General features: G+C 39.3%; 1 protein-coding gene across 1 annotated transcript in view; it reads left to right on the top strand.

The window, feature by feature from the left end:
• Positions 1 to 26,084, top strand: part of ULK4 (unc-51 like kinase 4) — a 566,226-nt gene that overhangs the window by 191,465 nt on the left and 348,677 nt on the right. The window contains exons 22-25 of the mRNA XM_047099606.1: positions 1,915 to 1,966; positions 2,069 to 2,163; positions 21,574 to 21,625; positions 21,721 to 21,865. Of these exons, the coding sequence (XP_046955562.1) occupies positions 1,915 to 1,966; positions 2,069 to 2,163; positions 21,574 to 21,625; positions 21,721 to 21,865 (344 nt within the window). The remainder of the gene's footprint in view (positions 1 to 1,914; positions 1,967 to 2,068; positions 2,164 to 21,573; positions 21,626 to 21,720; positions 21,866 to 26,084) is intronic.

Raw genomic sequence — 26,084 nt, 5'->3', positions numbered from 1 at the left:
TTTATTTATTTTTGGGACAGAGAGAGACAGAGCATGAATGGGGGAGGGGCAGAGAGAGAGGGAGACACAGAATCGGAAACAGGCTCCAGGCTCCGAGCCATCAGCCCAGAGCCTGACGCGGGGCTCGAACTCACAGACCGCGAGATCGTGACCTGGCTGAAGTCGGACGCTCAACCGACTGCGCCACCCAGGCGCCCCTAAAACATATGCTTATTAAAGAATATGTAGAAAATTACAGTGAGATTTGAAGGAAAAAAATCACCCATAACTCCACCACTCTGAGAAACCGCCATTGTTAATATATTGTTGTTTACTCAGAGTGTTTTCAATTTGCATATATGCACTTGTGTGTAGGAAACCGTCTAACACACATATGAGTTACACTGTGTGTGGTTGAGACGATGCCGTGTGTGTATTTGTATTCTGTCTTGTTTCTATTTAACTTCGACTCATAAGTATTTTCCTACAGCTTTAAAAATTTCTTTTTCCCCCCACAATTATTGGCTATATGCTATCCCATTTGTATAAACTGTATACAGTTTTCTGCCATTTCAGTGAAGTTCAAAAATACCCAAACAAACAGTACACTATTTAGGGACACATGTATATCTAGTAAAACTATGAAAACATGCCAAGGAAATGATAAATTCATGACAGTCATTATCTCCAAATGAATGAATGAGGTGTGGGAAGCTCATGCAGAGAATTGGGAACATTTTAGTTCCTAACTCAAATATATGTGTAAGGATTTTATTTATTCTTGATAACCCCCAAACCTACACATATGTTCTTATGTATATGTCATATATAGTCATTTCTATTTACCAAATATTTTATGAAGAACCATTGGATCATCGTAGCTTCATTTTCCCTCCAGACTAATTGCTTATGTTTTTTATTCCAAGGTAATCTTATATTTTGTTTGCTACTTGTTATTACATATAAAATACCATATATGTATTATTTTTTGAGCCAGGGGACAGAACTAAGTTGCAGGGCTTCCGCACGTCACTAGTATGGTGGCACTGCCTGTTTGTACTGTTTTGTTTATTAAATTAATTTTTTAATGTTTATTTACATTGAGAGAGAGAGAGAGCGTGCGCACAAGTAGGGGTGGGGCAGGGCAGAGAGAGGGGAAGACACAGAATCAGAAGCACAGAGCTGTCAGCACAGAGCCTGATGCGGGGCTCAAACTCATGAACCATGAGATCATGACGTGAGCCGAAGTGGGACACTCGACCGACTGAGCCACCCAGGCGCCCTTCTACTGTTTTGTTTAGATCATATTCACGGAGTAACTCTTCTGTGTGGAGCGTTCAGCTGGGGACTGGAAAACTCGCCCAGGGAGCTCACAGCCAAACTGCTCAGGCCTGCCTCCAGAACAGTATTGGGGGTCATTCTGCATGGAGGCCCAGGGTTGGGGTTTAGATAGAATATATATGAGGGACCAACAACGCTAGTTAACCATGAAGGCAAGCCTTGAACTGCTACATCTCGATGCAGTTTGCACACAGGGTAGCTAAGGCTTGACCTTCCTTGGAGAGGACTGTTTCACCTGATTACGTGCATCCTTACCAACTTCCGAGGTAGTAAGGGAACAAGTGTGGCATGCTGGAAATGGTTATGTATCAGTTGGATTGTCCTCAGTATTTATAGGTTGACGTTTCTGTGCTTCTATTGCCAATGAGCTTATTCCGACATTACATCTCATGGATAGTGAACTGTATGTTCACTGTATGTATATATTATTCATATGATCATACTTTAAAATTGTGATTGTATGATATTTATGTGTATAGTATTTAATGCTTTCGAGGAATTACTTCACTAAGAATGATAAGTGCAGTTTTGGGAGAAAGATCAGTTGTATTTCCTTTCAGAGTTATTTTGCAATCTTGTTTTTATTTTTTACAGAGTCATATTAAATCTATAGACTCAGGAGAAACTAACCTAGATGGAGCCGTGGGTGAGTAGACCGTGGGGCATTTGACATCTTTGTCTGAAGTACTTGGATTTCGCGATTTCGAACATGAAAATAAACACCTGTAATAATTAACTGTATTCCTAGGACTGATGGCATCGGAAGAATTTATCAAGATCACGTTGTCGGCTTTTGAAGCAATAATACAATATCCTGTTCTGTTGAAAGACTATCGCTCTACGGTCAGTTCTGTCAGCTTGTGAGAAAGATAGTGTTTTGTTTACTTGGTAGCTCTGTATGTAAAGAGACTAGTTTACATATGCTCGATTCCCATCTATTCTCACATGAAATAACCACTCAGAAAAGCCGCTGCCCTCACAAGAGGCACATTAAGAACTCCCTTCCTTCCTTGTTGACTTCTCTGGAATTTTCATTGCTCATTATTGTCTTTCTCTTCTGGTCCACACCTTACCCCCAGCTTCCTTCTTCTTACTTCTTTCCTGGTTATTTGTGGTACCCAACTGCATAAACTCTTAGAGCAGAGTTTCTCAACCTTGGCACTATGGGCATTTGGAGATGGACAGTTCCTCATCGTAGTAGTTGTCCTAGGCATTGAGGGATGTTTAGCAGCGTCCCTGGCCTCTACTCACTAGATGTGGGTAGCACTCAGTCCTTCCCCCTTCAGTGATAAGTAGAAAGGCCTTTACGTATTGCCAGAGGTCTTCTGGGCAGGGAATTTGCCCCCATTTCAGAACCTCTGCCTTACGCTGAAGCTTAGGTGAGTGGAGCACTGACTTTAGAGGAGGGAGGAAAGGCTTTGTGATCTCATTCTCACCCGCAGAAAGCCTCAAGAAAAGAAGCCAGATGGGATGAGGACTGGGTGTTGTATGTAAGCCAGTTTGACAATAAATTATATTCATAAATAAATAAACATAAAAAAGCCAGGTAAGAGGAGAACCCTTATTATCATTTTCCCATTCTCTCTAATGGTTCTAGGGGTTGACCGAACTCAGCAAGGCAGTTCTAACTTGGGATCTTTCAAGTGTTTGCGGTCAGCGGTGCCTGGGGCTGGAATCATCTGAAGCCTCATTCACTCACGTGTCTGCCTCCAGCTGGGACTCTTGGGACATCGTCTCCATCCTCTATGTGGTCTCTCCAGTAGAGTGACTTCGGGGGGGCCTGACCTCTTACATGGCATCTGGGCACTCTCAGGACATGTGTTTCAAGAGAAGGAATCATGATTTTTTGAGTGTAGAAAATGTCTATGAATTCTTGCTGGTTGTTTCCTCCTCCACCTCCTCCTCCTCTGTAAAAGTGCATTAAAAGAATGTGTAGTTGAATACTGTAAAACCAGTGCTCCAGAAATTGCCACTCAGTTAAAAAACCATGACCACAGCCCTGAATTCCCCCAGTCACGATTCCTTTCCTCCCTGGAGAGGGGGCCACTATCCCGACTTCCATAGCGATGATTCCCATGCTTTCCTCTGGAGGCCTGTGTGTGCATTCCTAAACCATATAGATTGGTTTTGCCTGCTTTTGTACTTTGTGTCAATACGGTATGTATTTATTTGTGACTTGCTTTTTTGGCTTAGTGTTTGTGGGACATTCTTGTTGTTAAGTATCTGTATGGTTTAATTTTTCACCGGTATATCGTATCCCAATGTTGATTTTGAGTATATGCAGATATCACAGTTTACTTAATTATTCTTGATAGACACTAGGCTCTTTCCAGCTTTTGGCATTTTCAAAATATTGCAACGGAGATTCCTTTATGTATTTTGCACCACATAAGCCTGCAGTATTTCTAGGATACATACTTAGGAATGGAATGAGTGGTTGTAGAATATATGCAAACTCATTTTGTCTAGAAAATGCCGTAGTGTTTTCCAGAGAGGTCGTACTAGTTTATATTCACACTACCAGTGCAGTATCGGATCCCCACCGCCTTCTCAACTCTTGTTATTTCAGGGTTTTTTTGTTTTTTTTTTTTTTAAATTTTTTTTTTTCAACGTTTATTTTTGCGACAGAGAGAGACAGAGCATGAACGGGGGAGGGGCAGAGAGAGAGGGAGACACAGAATCGGAAACAGGCTCCAGGCTCTGAGCCATCAGCCCAGAGCCTGACGCGGGGCTCGAACTCGCGGAGCGCGAGATCGTGACCTGGCTGAAGTCGGACGCTTAACCGACTGCGCCACCCAGGCGCCCCAATTTCAGGTTTTTTAATGAATGGGTATATAGTGATATTTCACCATGGTTTTAAATAGTAAGATCAAGACTAATGAGGCTGTTGTTTTCAAGTGTTTATTGGCTTTGTTTCATTGTGAAGTGACCTTAATTTCTAGTAATGCTTTTTGCCTAAAGGCTTGTTTTTGGCTCATTTTAATATAATCACAAAACTTTCTTTTGCTTAATATTTGCTGACATACCTTCTTTCATTCTTTGTGTTCCAACATCTTTCTATTCTTATATTGTAGATCTGTGTCCTGTAAATATCATAGTATTTAAACAAAATCTAATTTGACCAGTACTTAACTTTTCACTGGAGCATGTACTCCATTTACATTTAGTGTAGTTGTTAGTATATTTGTATTTGTTGTACCATTTTCTTTCAGACTTTTTCTCTTTTCCCGCCTCTAATTTCTCCTCTTGTATAGTGATTTACTTTCTTTTGCACTAATTTTTTTCTCTACAGAAGGTTGGTGTTTAGGTTCTCTCTTTATTATTTTACTGCTTACCCTAAAATTTACATCATGCACATTAACTTATTAAAAGCTGAACTTAAATTTTTTTTTTAACGTTTTATTTATTTTTGAGACAGGGAGAGACAGAGCATGAACAGGGGAGGGTCAGAGAGAGGGAGACGCAGAATCTGAAACAGGCTCCAGGCTCTGAGCTGTCAGCACAGAGCCTGACGCGGGGCTCGAACTCACAGACCGTGAGATCATGACCTGAGCCGAAGTCGGCCGTAAAAGCTGAACTTAAAAAAGAAGCTATCTTTTAAGTAAAATACAGACCTTAGCCAACAACTCCATTCAGTGCCCCTGTGATGTATATTACTTTCGCCTGATACTTTATAGTCTATCTTGTTCTGTTTCTTTCTCTTTAACTCTCTTTTATTATTAAGTAATAATATAATACTCATTATTACTGTAATATAGTGTTCAATTACATTTGCCCACGTATATACTGCTTTTTTGGTTGTTGTTTGTTTTGTTTTTCTTTCTTAGTTCTCACTCCCTCCATCTGGCCCCACTTCTTCATGACTGCAGTATATCCTTCACAGGTTTCCTTAGCTTGGGAGTGCTTGTGGCATGCTCTTTGTCTCTTAAGTCATTGTTTTTTAAAAAAAAAAATTTTTTTTTAACGCTTATTTATTTTTGTGACAGAGAGAGACAGAGCATGAACAGGGGAGGAGCAGAGAGAGAGGGAGACACAGAATCTGAAACAGGCTCCAGGCTCTGAGCTATCAGCACAGAGCCCGACCCGGGGCTCGAACTCACGGACCGTGAGATCATGACCTGAGCCGAAGTCGGAAGCTTAACCGACCAAGCCACCCAGGCGCCCCAAGTCATTGTTTTTTGAAGGAGATTTTTTTCTGAGTATTAAATTCTAGGTTGGCAGTTATTTTTGTTCTTGTTTAGTACTGTGAAGATAATATTTCATTATCTTATGTTCTGAATTTTCTTGACGTCTGTTTTTCCCGTGAAGATAATCTGTCTCTTTGTCCCTTGTCTCCATTTAAGACTATTTTTTGGGAAGAGAAGGAGGGTCTTTGGTTTTCTGTAGACTCACTATGATGTAACTAACTGGGTACTTCTTTATATTCTGCTTAGGATTCTCTGTGCTTCTTGAATCTGTGGATTGTCCTTTTTCATCAATTATGGAAAATTCTTAGCCATCATCTCTGTTCATTCTCTCTCTCCTTTGCTCTGTCTCCGTCAGCAACTCAGGCCACATATACATTAAACTTTGTCGGTGTACTTTCTATATTTGCTGTCTTTCTACATATTCCATATTTTTCTCTCTCAGTGTCATTTTCTGTTTGGTTAATTTCTATCTTCTGTGTCCAGTCTCATGCCAAACATTGCCATTGACTTTTTAATTATGGTTGTTTTCCATGTGTGGAACTTCTTTTACCACTAGAAATTCTGCTTATCTGTTTTTTCAGCCTACTGTATTTTTTATAATTTCCTATTCCCTATAGTTATCTTCCAGTTGTGGTTTATTTGTTCGCATTTGTTAGATGTGGCTGTTTTACACTATGTCTGATAATTCCAATATTAAGAGACTGTGATGTGAGATAGTGTCTGTTATACAATCTTTCCCATGTACAACTCATTTTGTTTTCTTGGAGAACTTATGTTTACTGCTTGTTGGTTGTTGGCCTTGAAATCTGTGGGTATTTCCTGAAGCCTATTGTGGATGCTCCCTCCTCTAAGAGGCTTTGTGTTTGCTTTGGGGCCCTGCCAATCAGGGCTACCTCAGACCAAGGTCATTTGCACCTAGTGTGCAAATCTCTGAGGCTCTAGGTCTGAGATCATAATGTCCCAGGGCAGCCTCCGCAGCACTTCCCAGGAGTGTGAATGTGTGTGGAGGGGTTGGTGAATAGATCCAATTTCTCCATCACTGTTAAGAGAGTGTAATCCCCCCTCCTCAGTGCCCCGCTCAGGGTAGGAGATTCACAAAACTGCATGTGCTGGGAAGACCTGGACTCAGACCTTTCTGGCCCTTGCAACCCCCACTGGAGCCTGTGCTTGGGTTAGTGGTAGGCACTGCCAGGGTACAATCAAGTCTGTGCTCATGTCTTCTACTCCACTCTCTAGTTAAGACTTCCATTCAGAAATTGGTCTAGAAGTTCCTCCACTGTCTTTTCAGAGTTTGAATACTTTTAAGGTCTTGTTCTTTTATATTTTATTTGGCCTTTATCATTGTTTTCAGTGATTTAATTTAATCCAGATAACCATACCCACTATTACCAGAAACTCTGTTTCTTATGGCAATGATTTCTGAGTATTGCCCCAGTATTGCTTATTGATTCTTTATCCTGATGAACGATACCCCATGGATAATTTGTTAAGATCCACTGTTTATAAACATCTATACCTAGATGTATATAAACATTTAGTTTATTTGGTAAACACGAAATGCCATCATAATAATCGTTGAAACTACAGCCCATAGTATTACGATAGAAAAGGTATCGTTTGCAACTCATGGGGTTCATAAGAAATATTTTTTAATGGTATAACCTATGGGAAATCTTCTAATTACCTCTTCTTGAGCATGACTGGAATACATGAAATGGAAGACCTAGCACTCTAAGGAGCATAACATTGTTGGAAATGTTAGCACAAACTGTGTTCAAGGCTGCTGATCAATACTTTATGTGGAAGTGATTACATGCATTTAATTCTTGATGAGCACAATTGCTTAACTCAGATTTTTTCCAGAGTTTAGACCACATTAATTGCTCAGAGTTGGAAATCAACAGTGTGGCCTACACAGCAGTCAGCAGTACACGATGATTTGGATTGTGTAGACAACTTGCTCCCATTCACGGTGGTTTCAAGAACATGTAACCAGTAGCAAAGAGAAAAATAACGGTGAACAAAGGTGATTCTTTGTTAGAAAATTCTGGCAATAATATACATACATCACCTAAAATATATTTCAATTTCTTTAATTTAAAAAACTAAGCTATGATGCCTTTTTTTTTATAATGCCTTTTTTTAAATGAAAACCTGTCCCTTTGTAAGTTTTTAAACTAAAGGCTAGAGGCTAATAAATGAGTAATTTATCGTTAATTAATCCAGATTTTTGAATTAATCTTAAGAGCCGGTGAGGTTTTAGAATGTGGAACTCTGAGAAACTTCTGGGAATGTAAGTTGGTACAAATACTTCAGAAAAATGGTAGTAGCTATTGAAGCCAGACACAGTATATGCCATTGATTCAGCAATTTCACCTCTAAATATACATTCAGTAGAAATATGGGCTTATGTTCACCAAAATACATATAGAAAGATGCTCATAACTCCAAACAGGAAACCATCCAAATGTCCATCTCAGCAATCTAATGGATAAATTACGGTTTAGTCATATGATAGAATACCTCGTAGCAGAGAAAATGAATGATACATCATTATGCTTCAGAACTTGGATAAATCTCACAAAGTTAATGCTGAGATAAAGATGGAAGATTCAAAATATCAGGATCCAGTTGCATTAAATTTGAAAACAGACAAAGCTGTTACCAGTCAGGATAGTGGTCATTCCTAGGGCAGGTGGTGACTAGAGGGAGCTACGAGGGGCCTTTGCAATGTTCCGGTAAAGTCTTTTTTTGATCTGGGTGCTGGGTACAGGAGTGTGTTCATCTTGTGAAAGTACCCGAGACATATGCCTGAGGATTAGTATACCTTTATGTATGTATGTTATGTTGAATTAAGTGTACGTAAATATAAAAATATTTCTCATACATTAATTTATAATTATAAATCCTTAAGTAACATTAAGACCTTAGAGCAATAATTAATTAATAAATAATCTTTGGCTGCCTAAACAGTTCTAAATAAGAAACAGTTACAAAACAGTGATCATTAAGTATAGTTTTTACTTTATTTTTTATAAGGGCAGTAGATGAACAAAATTTGTAAATGCTTTTGATGATACCTTTTAACTATACTTTAAAATTGTTTAAATTGTATGGCATAAATGCTAGTGGACAGAAAAATATCTAAATTATTCTTTATTTTCTCTCTAACTTTTCTTATGCTTGATTAAAAAGAAGGTTGATTACTTTGGTTAAAGATGATAATATAAATAGTTAATACAAAGAAATATAAATATGTGTAGAAGATAATATGATTTTCTGTTTATTAAGAAAACTAGAATAGTTTATTCAGAGAGTAAATTTAATTTGATACCCATTTTGTTTTATTTCATAGGCTTAATTTTAAAGCTACAGTTCAATACTTTAAATTCATTTCTATTTGTGTATTTATACATTTGTGAATGCCTAAAAGCATACATATGAGGGCATATTAATCCTTTAGATTGTTACATGAATAATGTACACAAAAAGTAAAATTGGAATTAGTCTTTTTAATATAAAATAATTAGGTTATTTTATACTCATTAATAAAGATTTTTGTCAAAATATTCTGTTAAATTTCAAAAAATGTATTTCTCATAAATAAGTAAAAGTGTATAGATCTTGGTAAATGTAACCCCCCGCCTTTTTGCAAAGTAACTGATAAGAATTAGCATATCTATTAATCATTGGTGTGGACTTATATCCTGTATTAATTTCCTATTGCTTCTGTAAAAAATTATCAAAACTTTAGGGACTTAACACAAGTTTATTATGTTATGATTTGGGAGGTCAGAAGTACAAAAGTGGTCTTTGGGGTTAAAATCAAGGTGTCAGCACACCTGTGTTCCTTTTGGGAGAAGTAAGGGGAAAAGTCTTTTCCCTCTCCTTTCCCGGCTTCCTGGGGCTGCCTGTGTTCCTTGGCTCATGTGTGGCCTCTTATTCCATCTTCCAAGGTGGCAGCGTAGCATCTTCAAATCTCTCTGACCTCCCCTTTTGTTGACACATCTCCTCCTCTGACTCTGACCCTCTTTTCTCCCTCTTGTGAGGAGGTCTTGTTATTCTATTGAGCCCATCTGTCTAATCCAGCATAAACATGTCAAGATCCTTGACTTAATCACATCTATAAAATCCCTTTTGTTGTGTATGATAACAAATTATCAGGTTCTCGGGATAAGGATGGTGGGCATCTTTCTTTCTACCATCATTCCGTGTGCCACAGATTCCTGTTTTTATCCAGGGCTTCATGACTGAAATTATTTTGGTGCTCCAATTATAACAGATTTGGCCAGTATAAAGTCTTTCGAATTGATTCCTGTGTCCTTGTGACATACTCCATCATTTTCCGAGTGATGTTTTAACTTTCTGGCACAGCAGGATATTCTTGCTTTGGCTTCTAGCTTCTCTAGCCTGGCCTAGTCATTTCCCAGTCAATTCTCAGAGGAGTTCTGGCTCCTTTTCATGGGAGGTGGCATTAGAAACCACGGTGTAGGGCCCTAAGTGTGCCTCTCTTTCCTGGGATGTCTCCGCTTCTGGGAAATATATACATAAAATAGAGCTGGGAAACGGTTACATGTATATACATGTATGAGCACACACAACACACGTATGCATGCTTGCATATATTGGTACACACACACACACATACATATATTTTGAAATCATGAGTTCACGCTAATAACTTCAAACCCAGTCCCTGTCCATATGGTTCCTTCTATCTACTCTATGCTGTGTTCATAAGATACTTGGATTGGTCCCCTTCCTCCTCTTTTAGTGTGGTTATAATACTCATCTGAAACACAGTTGGTTAGTTTTCAGTTTGCTTTCAATTGTTGGGTTTCTTTTTCCCTTTCCTATCCTTTTATCTTTTGAGTACACATAAGATTAATATGCTTCCAAAAGTCAAAGCTGTAGAAAAAGATGTATTCAGAGCAGGGCCACTCCATATCAGTTCGTAGAGCTCTTCCTCACTCTTCATTGGAGCAGTATAGTACTCTATTCTGTGTGTATGTATCATAGGTTATTCAACCCATCTCTTATGTTGGGACGTTTAGGTAGTGTCTAATATTTTTCAGTTACAAACAAATAGCCCATGCACATGCAGTTTCCTATAGTCAGAGGTGTATCTTCAGGGCACGTTTCCAGAGTGGTGATTGTGGGATTGAAGGATAATTACATAGGGGTTACTATTTTGCTTCCCCCACCTCCTAGTAATACATGAGTGTCTGTTTCTCCCCAGTCCAGTCTTGCCAATAGCAAATGCCAGTCTTCTGAAATTTTGCCAATCTTTTGTGCCTTGGGAATTCCTTAACATCTTTTTTAGGTATTTAATATTGTAAGGAAGAGTTAAACAATGTCGTGTCTAGTTTTGGTAGTTGTTCTCCTCAAAAGGGGTATTCTGCGTGGCCCGCTCTGCCATTAGTGGAGGTAGGATTCATGGCATAGGCATGTTTCCCCTGTATGGCCGATATGACTTCGGAGGAAAGGGGACTGGTAGTTGATGCGACATGTTAATTATTGTGCTGTCCGATGTACCAGATTTTCCAAGGCTTGCTGTAAGGAAGTGGTGGTTAATTTTCAATTGTAGGATAAGAATTTCAATTGAGTGCTTGGAATAGTAAACTGCAGTTTTCAAATGATGTACTTTCATCTGTAAAATAAAAAAAACACCCCACTACAAAAATTATAGTATAAAGCATACTTTCAACAAATGATTGTTTCAGAAATACACTTTCCATAGGTTACAGTGTTGCTTTTTTTCTTTGTGAAAAAAGAAAATTTGAATATGGTTATGTGGTTATTTATGGGTTAAAGCTGCTGAACTCCAGTATCTCGTGTTCATCATTTCTTAAAATGGAACGTAAGTTTGTTAAATGATAAATTACCATTTTGGGCATCCAAGGCTTTAAGAACAAGTGAAGTAAAGTTTAGCCATCTGAGCATTATTTACATATTTTGGTGTCATTGTGATTGTGTAGTTTAAGTGTCCCAGAGCTGTCAGCATCCCTAGGTCACAGACATTCATTTCTTTTGGGACATTGAGGATCACTGGCAGCAACTAATGTGCATATATATGCACACATAGTTGGGGGGGTGGTTTGAGCAAAGAAATGAAAAGTCCCTAGACCTGGTAACCTGTATTTTTGTTTTTAGTAAACTACGACCCTGTTTTTAGGACATGTCCTTAAATGACCTTTACCACAGACGAATGCCTTTAAGAAAGTAATTGTCACAAGCATTAAGTATTAAAGCTCCTTGGATTGTTCTGTACACAGGTGTATTAGCTCTACAACTAAAATAAGTAATCATGGAATTTTATGGTAGAAGTCATTAGTGTAGGGGAGCCTGATTAGGGTTGCAGTGGTATTGACTTAAATGGTTTATCTGTTGTTTTAAATTCTGTGGAAGATTCTAGAAGAGGAAAGCACTGTTGAACAAACCACCTACTTGACAGCAGCAGTTACTCGCTGTGTCTTCTCAGGAGATTCAGTCTCTTGTTTGTTAACAGGTCGACGTAGTACCAGTGGGTAAAGCCATGACAGTTGAAGGTTTGTCATCCACAGTGTTGGATTTTGTTGTCATGGTTTCCTCACTGTGACTTGAAAGCTATTCAGTAAAGAGGCTTTTTAGGTTTTTGTCCTTTTTTCTTTGTTATTATGCTGCTTCGTTGCCATCTGGCATTGGGTTGTCTTGAAAGCATTGTAATGTGACCTCTCAAAATGCGGGTTGAGTTTTGTCATGAGTCACACTGCACTCCCCACATATTATTTTTAAATCAAGAAATGTTTTATAACATGACTAATCAGTAGTCGTCTTTGTTTTGGCATGATACGGGATTTGAATTTCTCAGGCTCTAAGGGAACTTAGCCCTGTTTTAGGTAAAAATCTATTATGTATAGAATTGTTGAATCACTATATCATACACATGAAACTGATATAACACTGTATGTTACTTACACTGGAACTAAAATTAAAAATCTAATAACACATCATTGGGTGTTAAGAAAATAACAAATGAATGCTGTTTCAAAGTGTATTTGGAAGAGGGAATGGACAGAGATCTCTGTGAGGGGTGCGGGTCTTGGATTACGTGCAGGGGGACCTCCTCTTTGTGTGTAGGGCAGTACGGCCTGCCTGCGGAAGACAGAGAAAAGCTGTCACCTTGAAATATCTTCCTGGCCTTCTTACAACCATTAGGCCACAGACGGGTCTGTATTGAACTTCCGTTTCCTTTGTAGGTAGGGATCCAGGAGCGGCCTTGAAGCTTGGATGAACAAAAGGGTGGGGGTGGCAGGGGAAGTACACATTGTCTGTATAAATAAGGAGCTGGCATTGGGTGGAGAATGAAGAGGAAGAAAGGAATGAAGAGGGGGCCTAGAAGAGACAGGCAACAGGGCAGGAGCCTCAGAGCTGAGCTGTGTGTGTGGGGGGAGGGGGCGGGGAGACAAGGTTAGTGGGAAAAAAAAAATCAAAGGTGCAGGTGATTCAAAGATGACTAAAAGCAGGAGGTTTAATATTCAATTGCAAATTGTGGGTGTTGCCATTACAAAGCTGCATCCCTCCGAACCATCAGTAGAGTCTGGTGTACATATGGAGAACTTGGGAGACTTTAAATTCAGTCCTTACAAAGGGATCATGTGGTACCGTGAGCAAGGTGGAGATGAGGGAAGACCACCTGAATGACGACACACAGAGGCAGCTGATTGGGAGCTTGCAGCAGTAGGGACATCATCACCCGCACTTGTATTCGGCAGAGGGTGTAAAAACTTTAGGGCAAAAAAAAGGGAAGGCTTAAGGTGTATCTTGGTCGGCATGGGGGGAGCTGGAGGCAGACTAATGAGAAACAGGGCCTCCTATGGGATGGATTAGGGGAGCACATGTGACTTTGGCTGGCTGGCCGCGAGTGGGAGGCAGGCTACAACAAGCCGTGGAGCTGGCATTCGTCCTCCAAGTCCTGAGCGTCCTGAGCTGATTGCAGCAGGTGTTGTGAGCTGGCTTCTGTGCCTGCTTCCCGTGGAGGCCGTGGGACAGAGTCCTCATTGTCACGTCTGGTCTGACTGCCTTTCATTTGGATAGTCGGTCTCAGAAGCAAACAGCAGGAGAAGGGAAAAAGCAAATAAAATACTAGAGTAAGTGAAAACTCAAGAGTTGGCGGTGAACCATGGAGAAGGAAATAAGCCATTGCACGTTCTGAGAAATCTGAGAGAGGACTTGAGATTTCTTACAGCACGCAGGCCTGAGAATTTTATTTAAAATTCAAAGTTGGGCTCACCTCAGCTTACAACCAGGATACAAAAGCAAATCCCTTTTCTTTCCTTTTCTTTCCTTTTCTTTTCTTTTCTTTTCTTTTCTTTTCTTTTCTTTTCTTTTCCTTCCTTCCTTCCTTCCTTCCTTCCTTCCTTCCTTCCTTCCTTCCTTCCTTCCTTCCTTCCTTCCTTCTTTCTTTCTTTCTTTCTTTCTTTCTTTCTTTCTTTCTTTCTTTCTTTCTTTCTTTCTTTCTTTCTTTCTTTCTTTCTTTTCTTTCTTTCTTTCTTTCTTTCTTTCTTTCTTTCTTTCTTTCTTTCTTTCTTTCTTTCTTTCAAAATTGCCATGTGTAGAACAAGTACTTTTAGGTTTCAAAACTTTTGAAACATCCTTTTCATAGTAATAGGATGAATCAATATGAATAGAGTTAAAGCAGTGATGTAATAAGTAGACCCCCAAAAAAGGTTTAAGGTTTTGGTTTACTTACGTATTTTTCACTCGCATATTTATAATAAGTGCCTTTTGTAAACCACATCTTTATTTTTTTAATATTTTTTATTTTTATCTTAGTGAACTGGGGAGAGGGGCAGAGGGAGAGAGAGAGGGAGGATCTTAAGCAGGCTCCACATCCAATGCAGTGTCTGATGTGGGGCTCGATACTACGACCCTGGTATCATCACCTGAGCCGAAATCGACTCAGAGGCTCAACTGACTGAGCTATCCAGGAGCCCCTGTAAACGACCTCTTTAAAAGATTTAATTATACTGGAATTAAAATGAACAACTTAATAAAAAAATCAATGAATGTTGAGGAAGATACACTAGTGAGCTAGAATCAGATCCTGCTCTGAATAGGTTAAGTGTTGGTTGGGAGGAAGAGACCAAGATGAAAAAGAAAGATTGGACCATGGTTTGAAGAGTGCTGTGTTGGTGGTTTGCTTGGGGGTATGCCAAGAGCCCTTTCAGTCTGACAGGGTCTGGAGATGCTTTTTAGAGGAGATGATTTTATTCTTGAACTAGGTCTTGGACATAGGTAGGGATTAACTCCTGAGTGGCCTCCTGGGTGAGGGGTGGGTGTTTCAGACGACGGAATCCTGTATGCCAAGGGAGAGAAGTGTGAAATGTTTTCATGAGCCATTTTAAGGTTTCTCTTGGTATTATTTTGAGATACTTAGAGTAATTTACTTGAAAATACTTCGCCGTACAGGTGTAAAATGATATGCATGAGTTGGTTTTAATGTCTGCCCTAGGAAAGGGTAGTTTGTATGTGAAGGATGCCATACTCTCGCCATATTCTTGAAGTGTGCCATACTCTTGAGGGAGTACTCCCTCAAGAGGTGGTTGGTGAGCCCTGGAAAGATTCTAATCTGAAGTTCACAGCTGTGAAGTGTCTTTATCTTGGTGACCCGTTTGTTAGAAAGATTATTTTCTTTGGTGAGATGAGTCCATTTTTAAAGATACGTGGATTGGCTGGAAATCTTGGGCAAGTGGCCCACGCTTGGAAGGGTACAAGTTTCCAGTGAGCCCCGTGGATTGGTATTCTTGGCATTGGACTCTGATTTGTTTCTGCATTTTGTACATTGGAAGCCTTTGGCAGTCTGGTGAGGTCTGTGAACTCATTCTTGGAAAGACATTTTTAAATGCATCAGGGAAAATAACGTGCACAGGGATATACAGGAAACGATTTGTACTGAAATACAGATTCAAGATATTTTTAAGAAATAACAAATTTGCTCTGCTTCTGGGCCCAAGCAATCATCATTGCTGTTTCCAAGAGCCAGTTTCTGGGTCCCTCTCCCCCACTGCCACGCTCTTCTGTGTCACTTTGAGCACCCTTGGAGCTGTGGTCTTGTATTTTATAGCTGCCCCCCTCTTTGTGTGAGTTACTGTGGGACCTCCAGGCATTTGGGGCCAGAGGCTAGAATTTTGTTCAATGTGTCACCGTGTGCCAATCTGCTCTCTCAATTTAGAGTTGCTTTCTCATCTCTGATTGGTATCTTGTAGGTTATATATCCAGGTAATTGTTTTAAGGTTCATCTGGATGTTTTTAAAACAAATTCAGAGTAAACTACTCTAAATATCTCCAAAAGGAAAAAGAAACAAGGCCCAAGTCATCATCTGGATGGATCTCTAGGCCTTTAAATCTAACTTTTAGCGACTGTTTATTTCAAGGACAGTGGCAATGACAAAAACACCTTCTTCTCTGCCAAGAAACTCTGGCTCATCCACACATCCCAATTTATGTAATGTTAGTTATTTCATGTTTGTGTTCATTTCCATTCTACACCTTAGTAGCTATTAAGTTTTGATAGTGGTGGTAATAAAATCCCTGTACCTACATACTGCGAGCTCATTGACGTTATTTATGTGTGTGTGTGTGTGTGTGTGTGTGTGTGTGTGTGTGTGTAATCTACTTATGTGGGTCTACTTACACTTAATATTTGTGTAAATGTTGAGATGTATCACTCCTACTAATTTTTTTCTTGTATTTTGTGAGAGTAGATGTAGTAACCCTTCTGATTTGTATAGGAGTATATTGAAATGTTTTATTTTTCTATATTTCTTTTGTTATATTTTCTTTATATTTTCTATTAAAATTTGTCTCCATTGTTTCTCTGCTCTATGCTCCAAAGTAACTAGCGTTTTAAAACTTTAACTTTCATCTATTCTGTTTTGCTAGAATCATTGGTTAAGTTAACGATTTGCGAAGGTATGTGGTGTTTTTCATTTTAGGATTTTACAACCAATGATCTTTTCTGAAAAACCATTTATTACTTTGATTTATGTAGTTATTGCATAGAATATAAATAAAATGGATGAAACTGTTTTTCAGTGTTTATCTCCCTTGCCTTGTTCGACTTGCTAAGCATCTGGACATTTTCAGAGTAATTTTATTTTTATTTCTCTGTTTGTGAGTTATGGGCAGCTTTCTTTTGGTAATGTAATCAACTGTCATTGCTCGGGAAAAATACGAATTAAAGGTGAATAGTCAAATAATCTAATTTGTCTTATAATCTGCATTTGCCATATTATAGTAAGCACATTATTTCTCCATTACCATCCTGTACCTGTTTCTTCTTCTAAAGGATCATTCTCAGTTGGAAGGATTAAATTTCTACCATGGGATACAATTCTAATTGCCTTCAGTCATTCAGAGGAGAAGTGTTAATTAAAAAATTAAATGATATTATAACGAACTAGAGTTCTTCTTTTAAAACTGATTAAATATATTTTTAATCCAGAAATTTACATTTGGTGTGTATTTAAGTTTATAGGTATTGTTTTGGGGTACGTAGTGAGATACTGTCTGTGTCTTTTTGCAGCTTGCTTGTTTTCATTAAATATATTGATGTGAGATTTATCCATTCTATTTTTGAACTCTTATAATCAGATCTTCAGTGAATAGCTTTGAATGTGTTACTGGAAACTTTGGTTGGTGCTAGGAAATTCTTCTTCCAAGTTCTTGTACCAATTTATTGGTTTACTGTGGTATGTAGGTACCCATTTCCTCTAAGTTTTTCAAGCTGTCGGTACTAAGGTAATTTCTTAACTGGATCTGTGTAAATTGGTATCTCAGTGTTCTAATTTTCATTTCTCTGATGGTGGGTTTGAATAGTTTTCATATGTTTGTTGACTCTGTGGGTATTCTCTTTTGAAAACTATCATTTCTGTCTTTTGTCCAGTTTTGGGGGTTGTTCGTCTTTTTCTCATTGATTTTTCTCTTGCATTCTGCATATGAATCCATTTGTCAGATTTGGGGATTGCAGAACTTTCTCCTAGCCAATGGCTTTTCTTTTCATTTTGTTTCTAGGGACTCATCCTATATAAGTGTTTTTTATTTTAATGTAGTCAAACTTATTAATGTTTCTCTTTTAGTTTGTGCTTTTTAGATGCTACTTAAGAACTCCTTCCAGGGCACCTGGGTGGCTCAGTCGGTTGGGTGTCTGACTTTAGCTCAGGTTGTGATCTCATGGTCCGTGAGTTTGAGCCCCGCCTTGGGCTTGCTGCTGTCGGTGCGGAGCCTACTTCAGATCCTCTGCCCCTCGCCCTGCCCCCGCTTGCACTCTCTCTAAAAAATAAACATTAAAAGAATGAAAAAAAAGAAGTCCTTTCCTACTTTAATGCCACAAAACTATGCTCTATTTTCCTTTAAAAGCCTTTCTTTTTAACTATTCAACCTTTAAGCCTCCTGTAATTATTTTTTCAGTGTTCTCTGGTATTTTTTAACCAAGTAGATAGCTAATTGTAGCTCTCCCTTAAATGAGTAGTCTACATGTTTTTCCACTGTTGCTAATAATACTATCACTGCCCCTTGCTGAGTTCCCATATGTGTCTGTTTCTAGGCTCTTGGTTATATTCCATGAATTTCTTTGTCTAGCTCTACATTTACACCACTTGGTTTCCCTTATAGGAAGCCTGGAAACTTGGTAGGGTAAGCCATCTCTGCCCCACAATTTCTTGAAAATCTTGTATTATTCTTGATTCTCTACTGCTGTTGAAATAGACCTCTGTGCTCTGGAGCTAAAATATAATATGAAGACAGAGTTTGGGTATAAAGAAGGAGGATAGTTGCTTATTCTGCCAGGCAGAGGAGGCTGCAGGAGGCTAGTGTGTCTAAGAGTGTCAAGCCTGTCCTAGGAAAAGGCTGAGGGGTTTTCTAGGAAAATACAGGATCTGGGTGGTTTCGATAGGAATGTATAGGTATGTGCTGCCAGCCGCCTTCGTCATATCTTCCTAGGTGGTCTCATGTCTAGTGTTGGCACAACCGTCCGAGTCTCATTATTAAGTGTACGTTGAGGTCAGCGAGATGTCAACGTCGATACTGAGTTCCCGGAACAAAGCATTCTGCAGAAAAACGTATGAGGGGAAGGGAGAGGCTTCAAGAATGAGGAAGGGAAGAACTTATTCAGGGTCCAGCCTTGCTGAAGGCACCAGTGTGCCCGTCTTAATTTCCACCCATCTTTATGTTTCTATAGCATTGTCACTATTTTCCAAATACATTACAGAATCAATATGAGGAGGTAATGCAAACCTTCTTGGACTATTTATTTGTATTACACTGGAATGATGGGTTAATTTGCAGAGAGTTGACCTCTCGGAGTCTGTTCATCAATGACCATGTGTTACCTTTGTTTATTCCTTCTCTGATACATAGATCTGAGTTTCTGACCTATATCATTTTTCTTCCTTCTGAAGAACTTTTGAAAACATTTCTTGCAAGGCAGGTCTACTGGCAGAAAATGTTTTCCGTTTTTGTTTGTGTGAGAAAAATCTTTATTTCTCCTTTTACTTTTGAGGGATAATTTCACTCAGAATTCTAGGTTGGTGTTTTTTTTCTCTTAATACTTGGAATATTTCACGCCAGCGTGACCCATCAGGTCAAATGAATTGAGATAAGCACGTCATTAGTGTGAGATTTGATGTGTATGTGGCTTGAAGCCAGGTTGCGTTCCCGTCTGCTCTACCTGTGGTTTTTCAGAGGCTCAAATTCCCTCCAGGGTCCTAGTTTTTGTCTCTCCTGTTGCTTTGGGTTTCCCTAATAACTCCTTCTCACATAAAACCCGTGTCTTGCAACTCTCTCAGTGGTAATCCAGGTTGTTATACAGGAGCCCAGTTGATGTTGCGGTAAGGCATGGCCGGAGGGGAAACGTCCCACAGTCCTGTGGTTAGGATTCTTTTTGTGAGCCTCTGCGTCTGGTCTCTGACGTTCACAGGTGTTGGTCAGTTGTCCCTGCGCCTGTGCCCGGGGGAGACAGGAAGGCTCGGAGGGTGCTGGAGTTGGGATTGTCTTTCCCAGGTTGGTTAGGTTCTGCTGAAACCTTTCTATAGGCTCTGGTAAGATAGTGTCCTTTGTGTCCAGGCCTTTGTCAAGAAGAAAAGAATGTTCTGAGCGTGTTTCAAAATGGCTCATTTGCCTTCCCTCTGCTGGAAGCATGAGGGGTTTGTCTCTGATCTTCACTCTGAGAGTCCAGTGGAGACTCGGGGAAGTAAACTCCCGGGCGTGTGGGTGGTCCAGTAAGGCTGGGCACCAGGAGCTTTTATCCCCCAAGCTCAGGCTCCCAACAGTCCCTCGGTTAGTCTTTAGGTTTTGTACCAGCTGCTGACTCCACTGGCCTTTCTTCTCCCGTTAAGCTGTGATTCTGTTTGCCTGTCTCTTCAGGGGAGCGGTTTGTTCTGTGACTTCAGTTCTTGGAGGTGTCTGAGAAGAGTTGTTGATTTTGTTTGTTTCGCATTTTCCTTGTTGTAAGGATGGTTGTGACAGCTTTCAAGCTTTTTGCAGAAGTGTGTCAATGGCTATTGTACCTGTAAATATTTTCTACATTTTTTTTTTCTGTAAAAGGATACCGTAGATACCTTAGAATTTGATTGCTTCTGTAGATTTTAGCTTAATTATGTCATTTAGTTGGTTATTGTAGGCATGTAGGAATACTGTTGATTTTTGTCTGTTCATGTTCTGTCTGATGATCTTGCTTTTTGACCATGCTTAGTTGTTTTTCAAATGTGAGTTGGACACCTGTCATTTACTTCAGTCCCACTCCTCTTTTGATGTATCCTCTTAAATCTTTAAGGTAGGCGTTGACCATGTTGATGGGTGTCAATAGTGGGCTATGTTTGTTTCCTTTGCATGGTTTTTGCTTTTGACACAACTGGCAGTTCAAAGGAATCAAAATTCCTTAATGGAGTGTGACATATATGCTTTGAGCAATGTGACATCACTTAATGGAAGAGGGTGATTAAAACATCTCTGGTTCTTAGGGTCCTTGTACCAGTATCTGGATAGAATATTATATGTGAACTTACAAGGGGGTGCATGGGTGGCTCAGTCGGTTAAGCATCTGACCTCGGCTCAGGTCATGATCTCATGGTTCGTAGGTTCGAGCCCTGCTGTCTCTGCCCCTCCCCCTCTCGTGCTCTGCCTCTCTCTCTCTCAAAAATAAATAAACATTAAAAACCTTTTTTTAAACTAGAATAGGTTAACACTGGTGGGTTACTGCCCACGTGTAGAGATCTTTACCTGTGCAGGGCTTCATCTCATTGGTCTGGATAGCAGGATGGTCTTGTGGGGCTGGGAACAGTTTCTCCTGCCCTTTTATCAGTGTAGGGAGAACAAATGCTTGTCTTAGGACCAGGAATACATTCAATTGTAAACAACGGGAATTTTGTTTCTTGTCACCAAAATAGTTCATCAAAGGAGAGTAGTAGGTTTCCAAATTAGACTGCAGAAATGATTTGTCCTTTCTTCACTGTTCATTTTCATCGGGGGGAATCAATTTGTTATTTTGGAGTTGGTTTCAAACCACATTTGATTGTACCCTCAATAACTAGGAAATCCTAGAGGTGGTTTGAATAGTGGATTTATATCTTTTGAATATGTTTCTAAAAATAACCAAGATTAACTTGTCATAGCTCTTTGATGTATTTAATAAAACACAAAGATTGGGTGTCTCCTTTCCCCCCAATATTTTGGTTGTGTAGTTTAAACTTGAATAATGATCACTAGCTTATATATATTCATTTGGTGGTTTAATGTCAACCCATGCCAACCGGATTTTGGATTATATACTAAGGTTCCTTTCATAGACTCTGAAGGTTTTGATAAATTACTGTTTTGATGATCAGAATGTCATTTTGACCTGAGGACTTTTTCAGAGTTAAATGAGCCTGGTGGTTTATGTAGAGTTTAAATCCAGGATAAATTTAGCTGTTGATTTTCCCCCTCTTTTGATTAGTGATTCTGTCAGTGCAAAAAGCACAGAAAGTAGTTAATACCAGTTTTGTGATTATAAACATTTGAACCAAGTCTTTCACATCTCTTCTTTAAGGTTGTTGATTATATCCTGCCACCCTTGGTCTCCTTGGTTCAGAGCCAAAATGGTAAGTGTGACCCCGTCACTGAGAATGCCAGTAGGTGCACATTCTGTTTTCATTCTATCGCCATGGACTCACATTCTTGGCATTTTTCTTTCAAGTGGAGTGGAGACTCTTCAGCTTGCGGTTGCTCTCAGAAACCACATCTCTACTCGTGAACCAGGAGGTCGGGGATGGCAAGAAGGAGGCGAATGTTGACTCTGACAGCAATCTACTGGCTCTCATTAGAGATGTCTTACTTCCCCAGTAAGTCCCACGTGCTGCATTCGCGCGGAGAAGTGCAAGATGTCTGGAAGCTTCTGTCAGACTAGTTCTAATGATGGGGTTGAGGTCTTGATGTTCTTATGTTTTTGTACATATGCTTACGTGCTCGCAAAAAAGAAATTTGGGAACAGAGGCACTACAGACTACTACACTGCCTAGAACCCAGGAGAATCCATTTAGAGCCTTAGCTGTTTTCCATAAGGCACATGACTCTGAGGTTACGCAGATTTAAAGGTGTTAATGGCCAGAAGGTAAGGTTTATTATTCAAGGTCAACATTACAAGACTACTGGCACGTGGAATCGGGATGTTTCTCTGACCCTACTCAGAAATCAAAGAGATGGACAGAAATCTTCCTTCACCCCAAACTCTTGGAACGGAAATTAAGTTTAGTTACAAATAGGATATTTCAGCAGGGCTGCAGGGGGGTGGTTGGTGGTGCTAGAACAAGTAATGACGATTAGTTAACAGAATGGGGTTACGTTTTTCTTCTACTCCATTGCTCAGGTAGCAGACACGGTAGGGTGACTACCAAGAGGACCCAGTGAAAACACGTGAAACTCTAAAATGACACCTTGTAATTGAGGCACACTGAATTTTTTTTCTCCCGCACTATGAGTCTTATCAAAAGTACAGGGTTACCTCGTTTTATTATGCTTTGCTTTATTGTGCTTCACACACGTTGCACCTTTCACAGTTGAAGGTCTGTGGCATCCCAGTGTTGAGCAAGTCTCCAGTTTTCCCACAGCACCTGCTCGCTTCATGTCCCTGGGCTACCTTTTGGTAATTCTCACAGTGGTTCCAACTTTTTTATTACTGTATTTGTTTCCATCTGTGATCAGTGATTATGACTCGCTGAAAACTCAGGTGATGGTTAGCGCATTTTAGCAGTAGAGTTTGTAAAAAGTATGTGAATTTTTTTTTAAGACATAATGCTATTGTACACTTAATAGACTATAGCATAGTGCAAACTAACTTTTATACGTGGTGGGAAACCAAAAAGTTCGTTTGACCTTTTTTATTGCTGCATTTACTTTACTTTGGGGGCCTGGGTTGGAACCTACTATATCTCCAAAGCATGCCTGGAGTTAAAGTTGAAAAACACATGCCAGATATCACTGTTAAGGAAAGTTTTACAGAATTCAAGGTTGCACGTCATGCGTTGATGTGCCTGCTTGATCCTGGTGTCCTCGGGGGCCCGAGCTGCAGTCTGAGGTCAACAGGTTTTCAGGAACAGCACTTTTCACCAAATGCTCCCCTCAGTTTGTTCAACCTCTCCAGATCTCCGGTTCTCATTGAGGAAAAAATTAACTTCCACGATGTATAGAAACCTGGTCTGATTATATTTTGAAGCATTCAAGCCCTCGTCGTTGGTTTAGGAAGGTACATTTGTGAAGCCTGTGGCCAATGTGTCTGAGCCGCCTCCTGGCTGAGGGGGCCTGTCTTGACAGGTTGGAGTTGAATCTGTAATGACTTGGTTTATCGAGCCAGACTCTTGTTTCTTTTATTCCTGCACTGCTGTACTTGGTCTCAGGGAGACTCCTGATAATGAATATATACTGTAAGAATACTTTTCTTACTGTGTGGTTCAGTCGGTTGAGTGTCCGACTTCAGCTCAGGTCATGATCTCGCAGTCCGTGAGTTTGAGCCCCGCGTCGGGCTCTGTGCTGACAGCTCAGAGCCTGGAGCCTAATTTGGATTCTGTGTCTCCCTCTCTCTCGGTGCCTCCCCCGCTCATGCTTGCATCCTCTCTCTCTCAAAAATAAATAGATATTAGAAAAATTTTATTTTATTTTATTTTATTTTATTTTATTTTATTTTATTTTATTTTATTTTATTTTATTTTATTTTATTTTATTTTATTTTATTTTGTTATTTTTTTTATGTCCTTTTCTGCAAGAACCAATGTTTATTAAGAAGGTACAGGCCCGTTTACAATAAATATCAATAACATCATGAAAGAGTGGAACTATTGTATCAATACTGAACTTGTGTAACCAAAGCACATTCTGTATTTAAGGAAACACAGCATACACGTACCAAAACAAAAACAAAGAAACAAAATCAAAAGAAGACAAACCCATACACAGCAAAATCAAACATCAGCCTTAAAATGAAAAAATTTAAAAAAGAATACTTTTGATACCCAAAGTAAAAAAGTGGTTATGTATATAAAAAAAAAAATTTAAAACTTTGTTCGGTGGAGCTTTCTCAGTAAGAAGCTCTCAATGAAAGTATCTTTGGTTGCATATGTTATCTCGGAGTGTGTATGTTTGTACTTCCATGGGTAAATATGAGATTAGAACACTCTCTCATGGGATTAATTCATGCTTTTAGTGCCATTTTACACTTCTGATCTGTATGTAATTACATGCGTATTTCTGACAAGAAAATACATAGGTATAAAAATATATTTGTGCAAAATGTGATTTACTTTGGATATCTGCTATCTAACGGCTTATACAGAAGCATTTTTTAGGGCCTGATATGTGCCCCCACCATAGGGACAGGGTTTTCTTTAACAGGACTTCACAGTTTAGTGATAGCTGGTGAACACCCGTGCAGATTTGAAATGAAATTTCTTCATATCTTGAAGTCTGTCCACTTTTGGAACAGTTTATAAAATAAAAAGTGTTAACTCTATAATCCTGTGCTTTTGTTTTACTCATCTGAGCTGGATTAAATAATACGTCTTTCTCGTAACACGTATCTTTATGTTTTCCAGAGATGAGGGGTTGCAGAGAAAAATACAAATGAAACCACATGGCAGTTGAAGAACAAAAGTAATGTAGACGAGTTCAGGTTTTTATTAAGCAACTTGAAATCCACTTTGGATAATAATAATAGGGAGTTGGTTGGGACATGGAGTAGGATGTTTTCACGGCTTGTGGACTGATTCTGATGTGAAGCATGGATCTTGGCTTTGCAATTCACGCTCTCAGCCTCAGTCTTCTCATCGGTAGAATAGAGACCGTGGTACCTAACTCAGATGATACTTGCAGGAATTAAATGGGATGCCTCTTGTAAGACGCTTAGTACGGTGTGTGGGGCAGAGTACGCCCTTGGCAACAGCAGCACGACTGTTATTATTAGGTATGGTATCATCTCTCCTAGTAACCTTTAAAATGAAGATTGTAATAATACGGTCATAGTGATAACAGTACCTACTTCAGACCTGTGAAGTGGCTATTGAAATAAATATTGCTGATTGTGCCTCCTTGGAATATATGTAAATGCTCAGTAAACGTTATGTAAAAACTTAAAAAGTGAAATACAAGTAATACGTTTATTTACTTTGACTTTGGAAACCTAGAAGTCTTGGCAAGGAGTTTGGTCTTTGATGATAACTCTTGGTAATTAGAAGTTTAGAGATGCTAATAATAGAAAATTTGTGTTCTTCGTTGAGTAGGTAAATATATGGCTTAAATCTTGCCATTTGTGACAGCATGAATGGTCCTAGAGGATATTACGTTAAGTGAAACAAGGCAGACTTGAGAAAGACAACATTTGGTTTCACTTAATATGTGAAATCAAAAAAACATAAACACATGAACAAGGAAGACAAAAACAGACGCATAGGAAATAAACTGTTGGTTACCTGAGGAGGTTGGGGAGGTGACAGATGGTGATAACTAGACAGAGATCATTTTGTAGTGTGTAAAAATATTGAATTTCCATGATGTATGACTGAAACTAATAAAATATTGTATCTCGCTTGTACTTTAAAAAAAGAATCGTGAAGTTTCTAGAGTTTGTAAGAGTGACCTACATCTGTTTTGGTTTGGCAAATACACATATTAATGTCGATACTTCTAATATATTTTAAATGTTTATTTATTTATTTGTTTAGAGAGAGTATGAACGGGGAAGGGGCAGAGAGAGAGAGGGAGACAGAGTCTCCCAAGCAGGTGCCGCGCTGTCAGCACAGAGCCCGACACGGGGCTCAAACTCACCAACTGTGAGATCATGATCTGAACTGAAATCAAGAGTTGGATGCTTAACTGACTGAGCCACCCAGGCGCCCCTTAGTGTTGATACTTTTAATTTTGTTAAGGTTTTAATCCGTCTTCGGCCTTAAATAATACTTATGCTCTAAAGTCAAGATGCTGGGCTTTTCTTGCACATATGCAGTAGGTTTCCCAGTTTTCACTCAAAAGTGTCGTATTAAGACTATTTTATTTGTAAATAGTAACACTCACACT

Source organism: Lynx rufus, unplaced genomic scaffold (assembly GCF_022079265.1).
Source record: "Lynx rufus isolate CCGP_SWC_20201006 ecotype Redwood Valley unplaced genomic scaffold, mLynRuf1.p SCAF_5, whole genome shotgun sequence".
NCBI lineage: Eukaryota > Metazoa > Chordata > Mammalia > Carnivora > Felidae > Lynx > Lynx rufus.
Note: the sequence above shows the minus strand (reverse complement) of the source record. Positions and strands in the feature narration are given on the sequence as shown.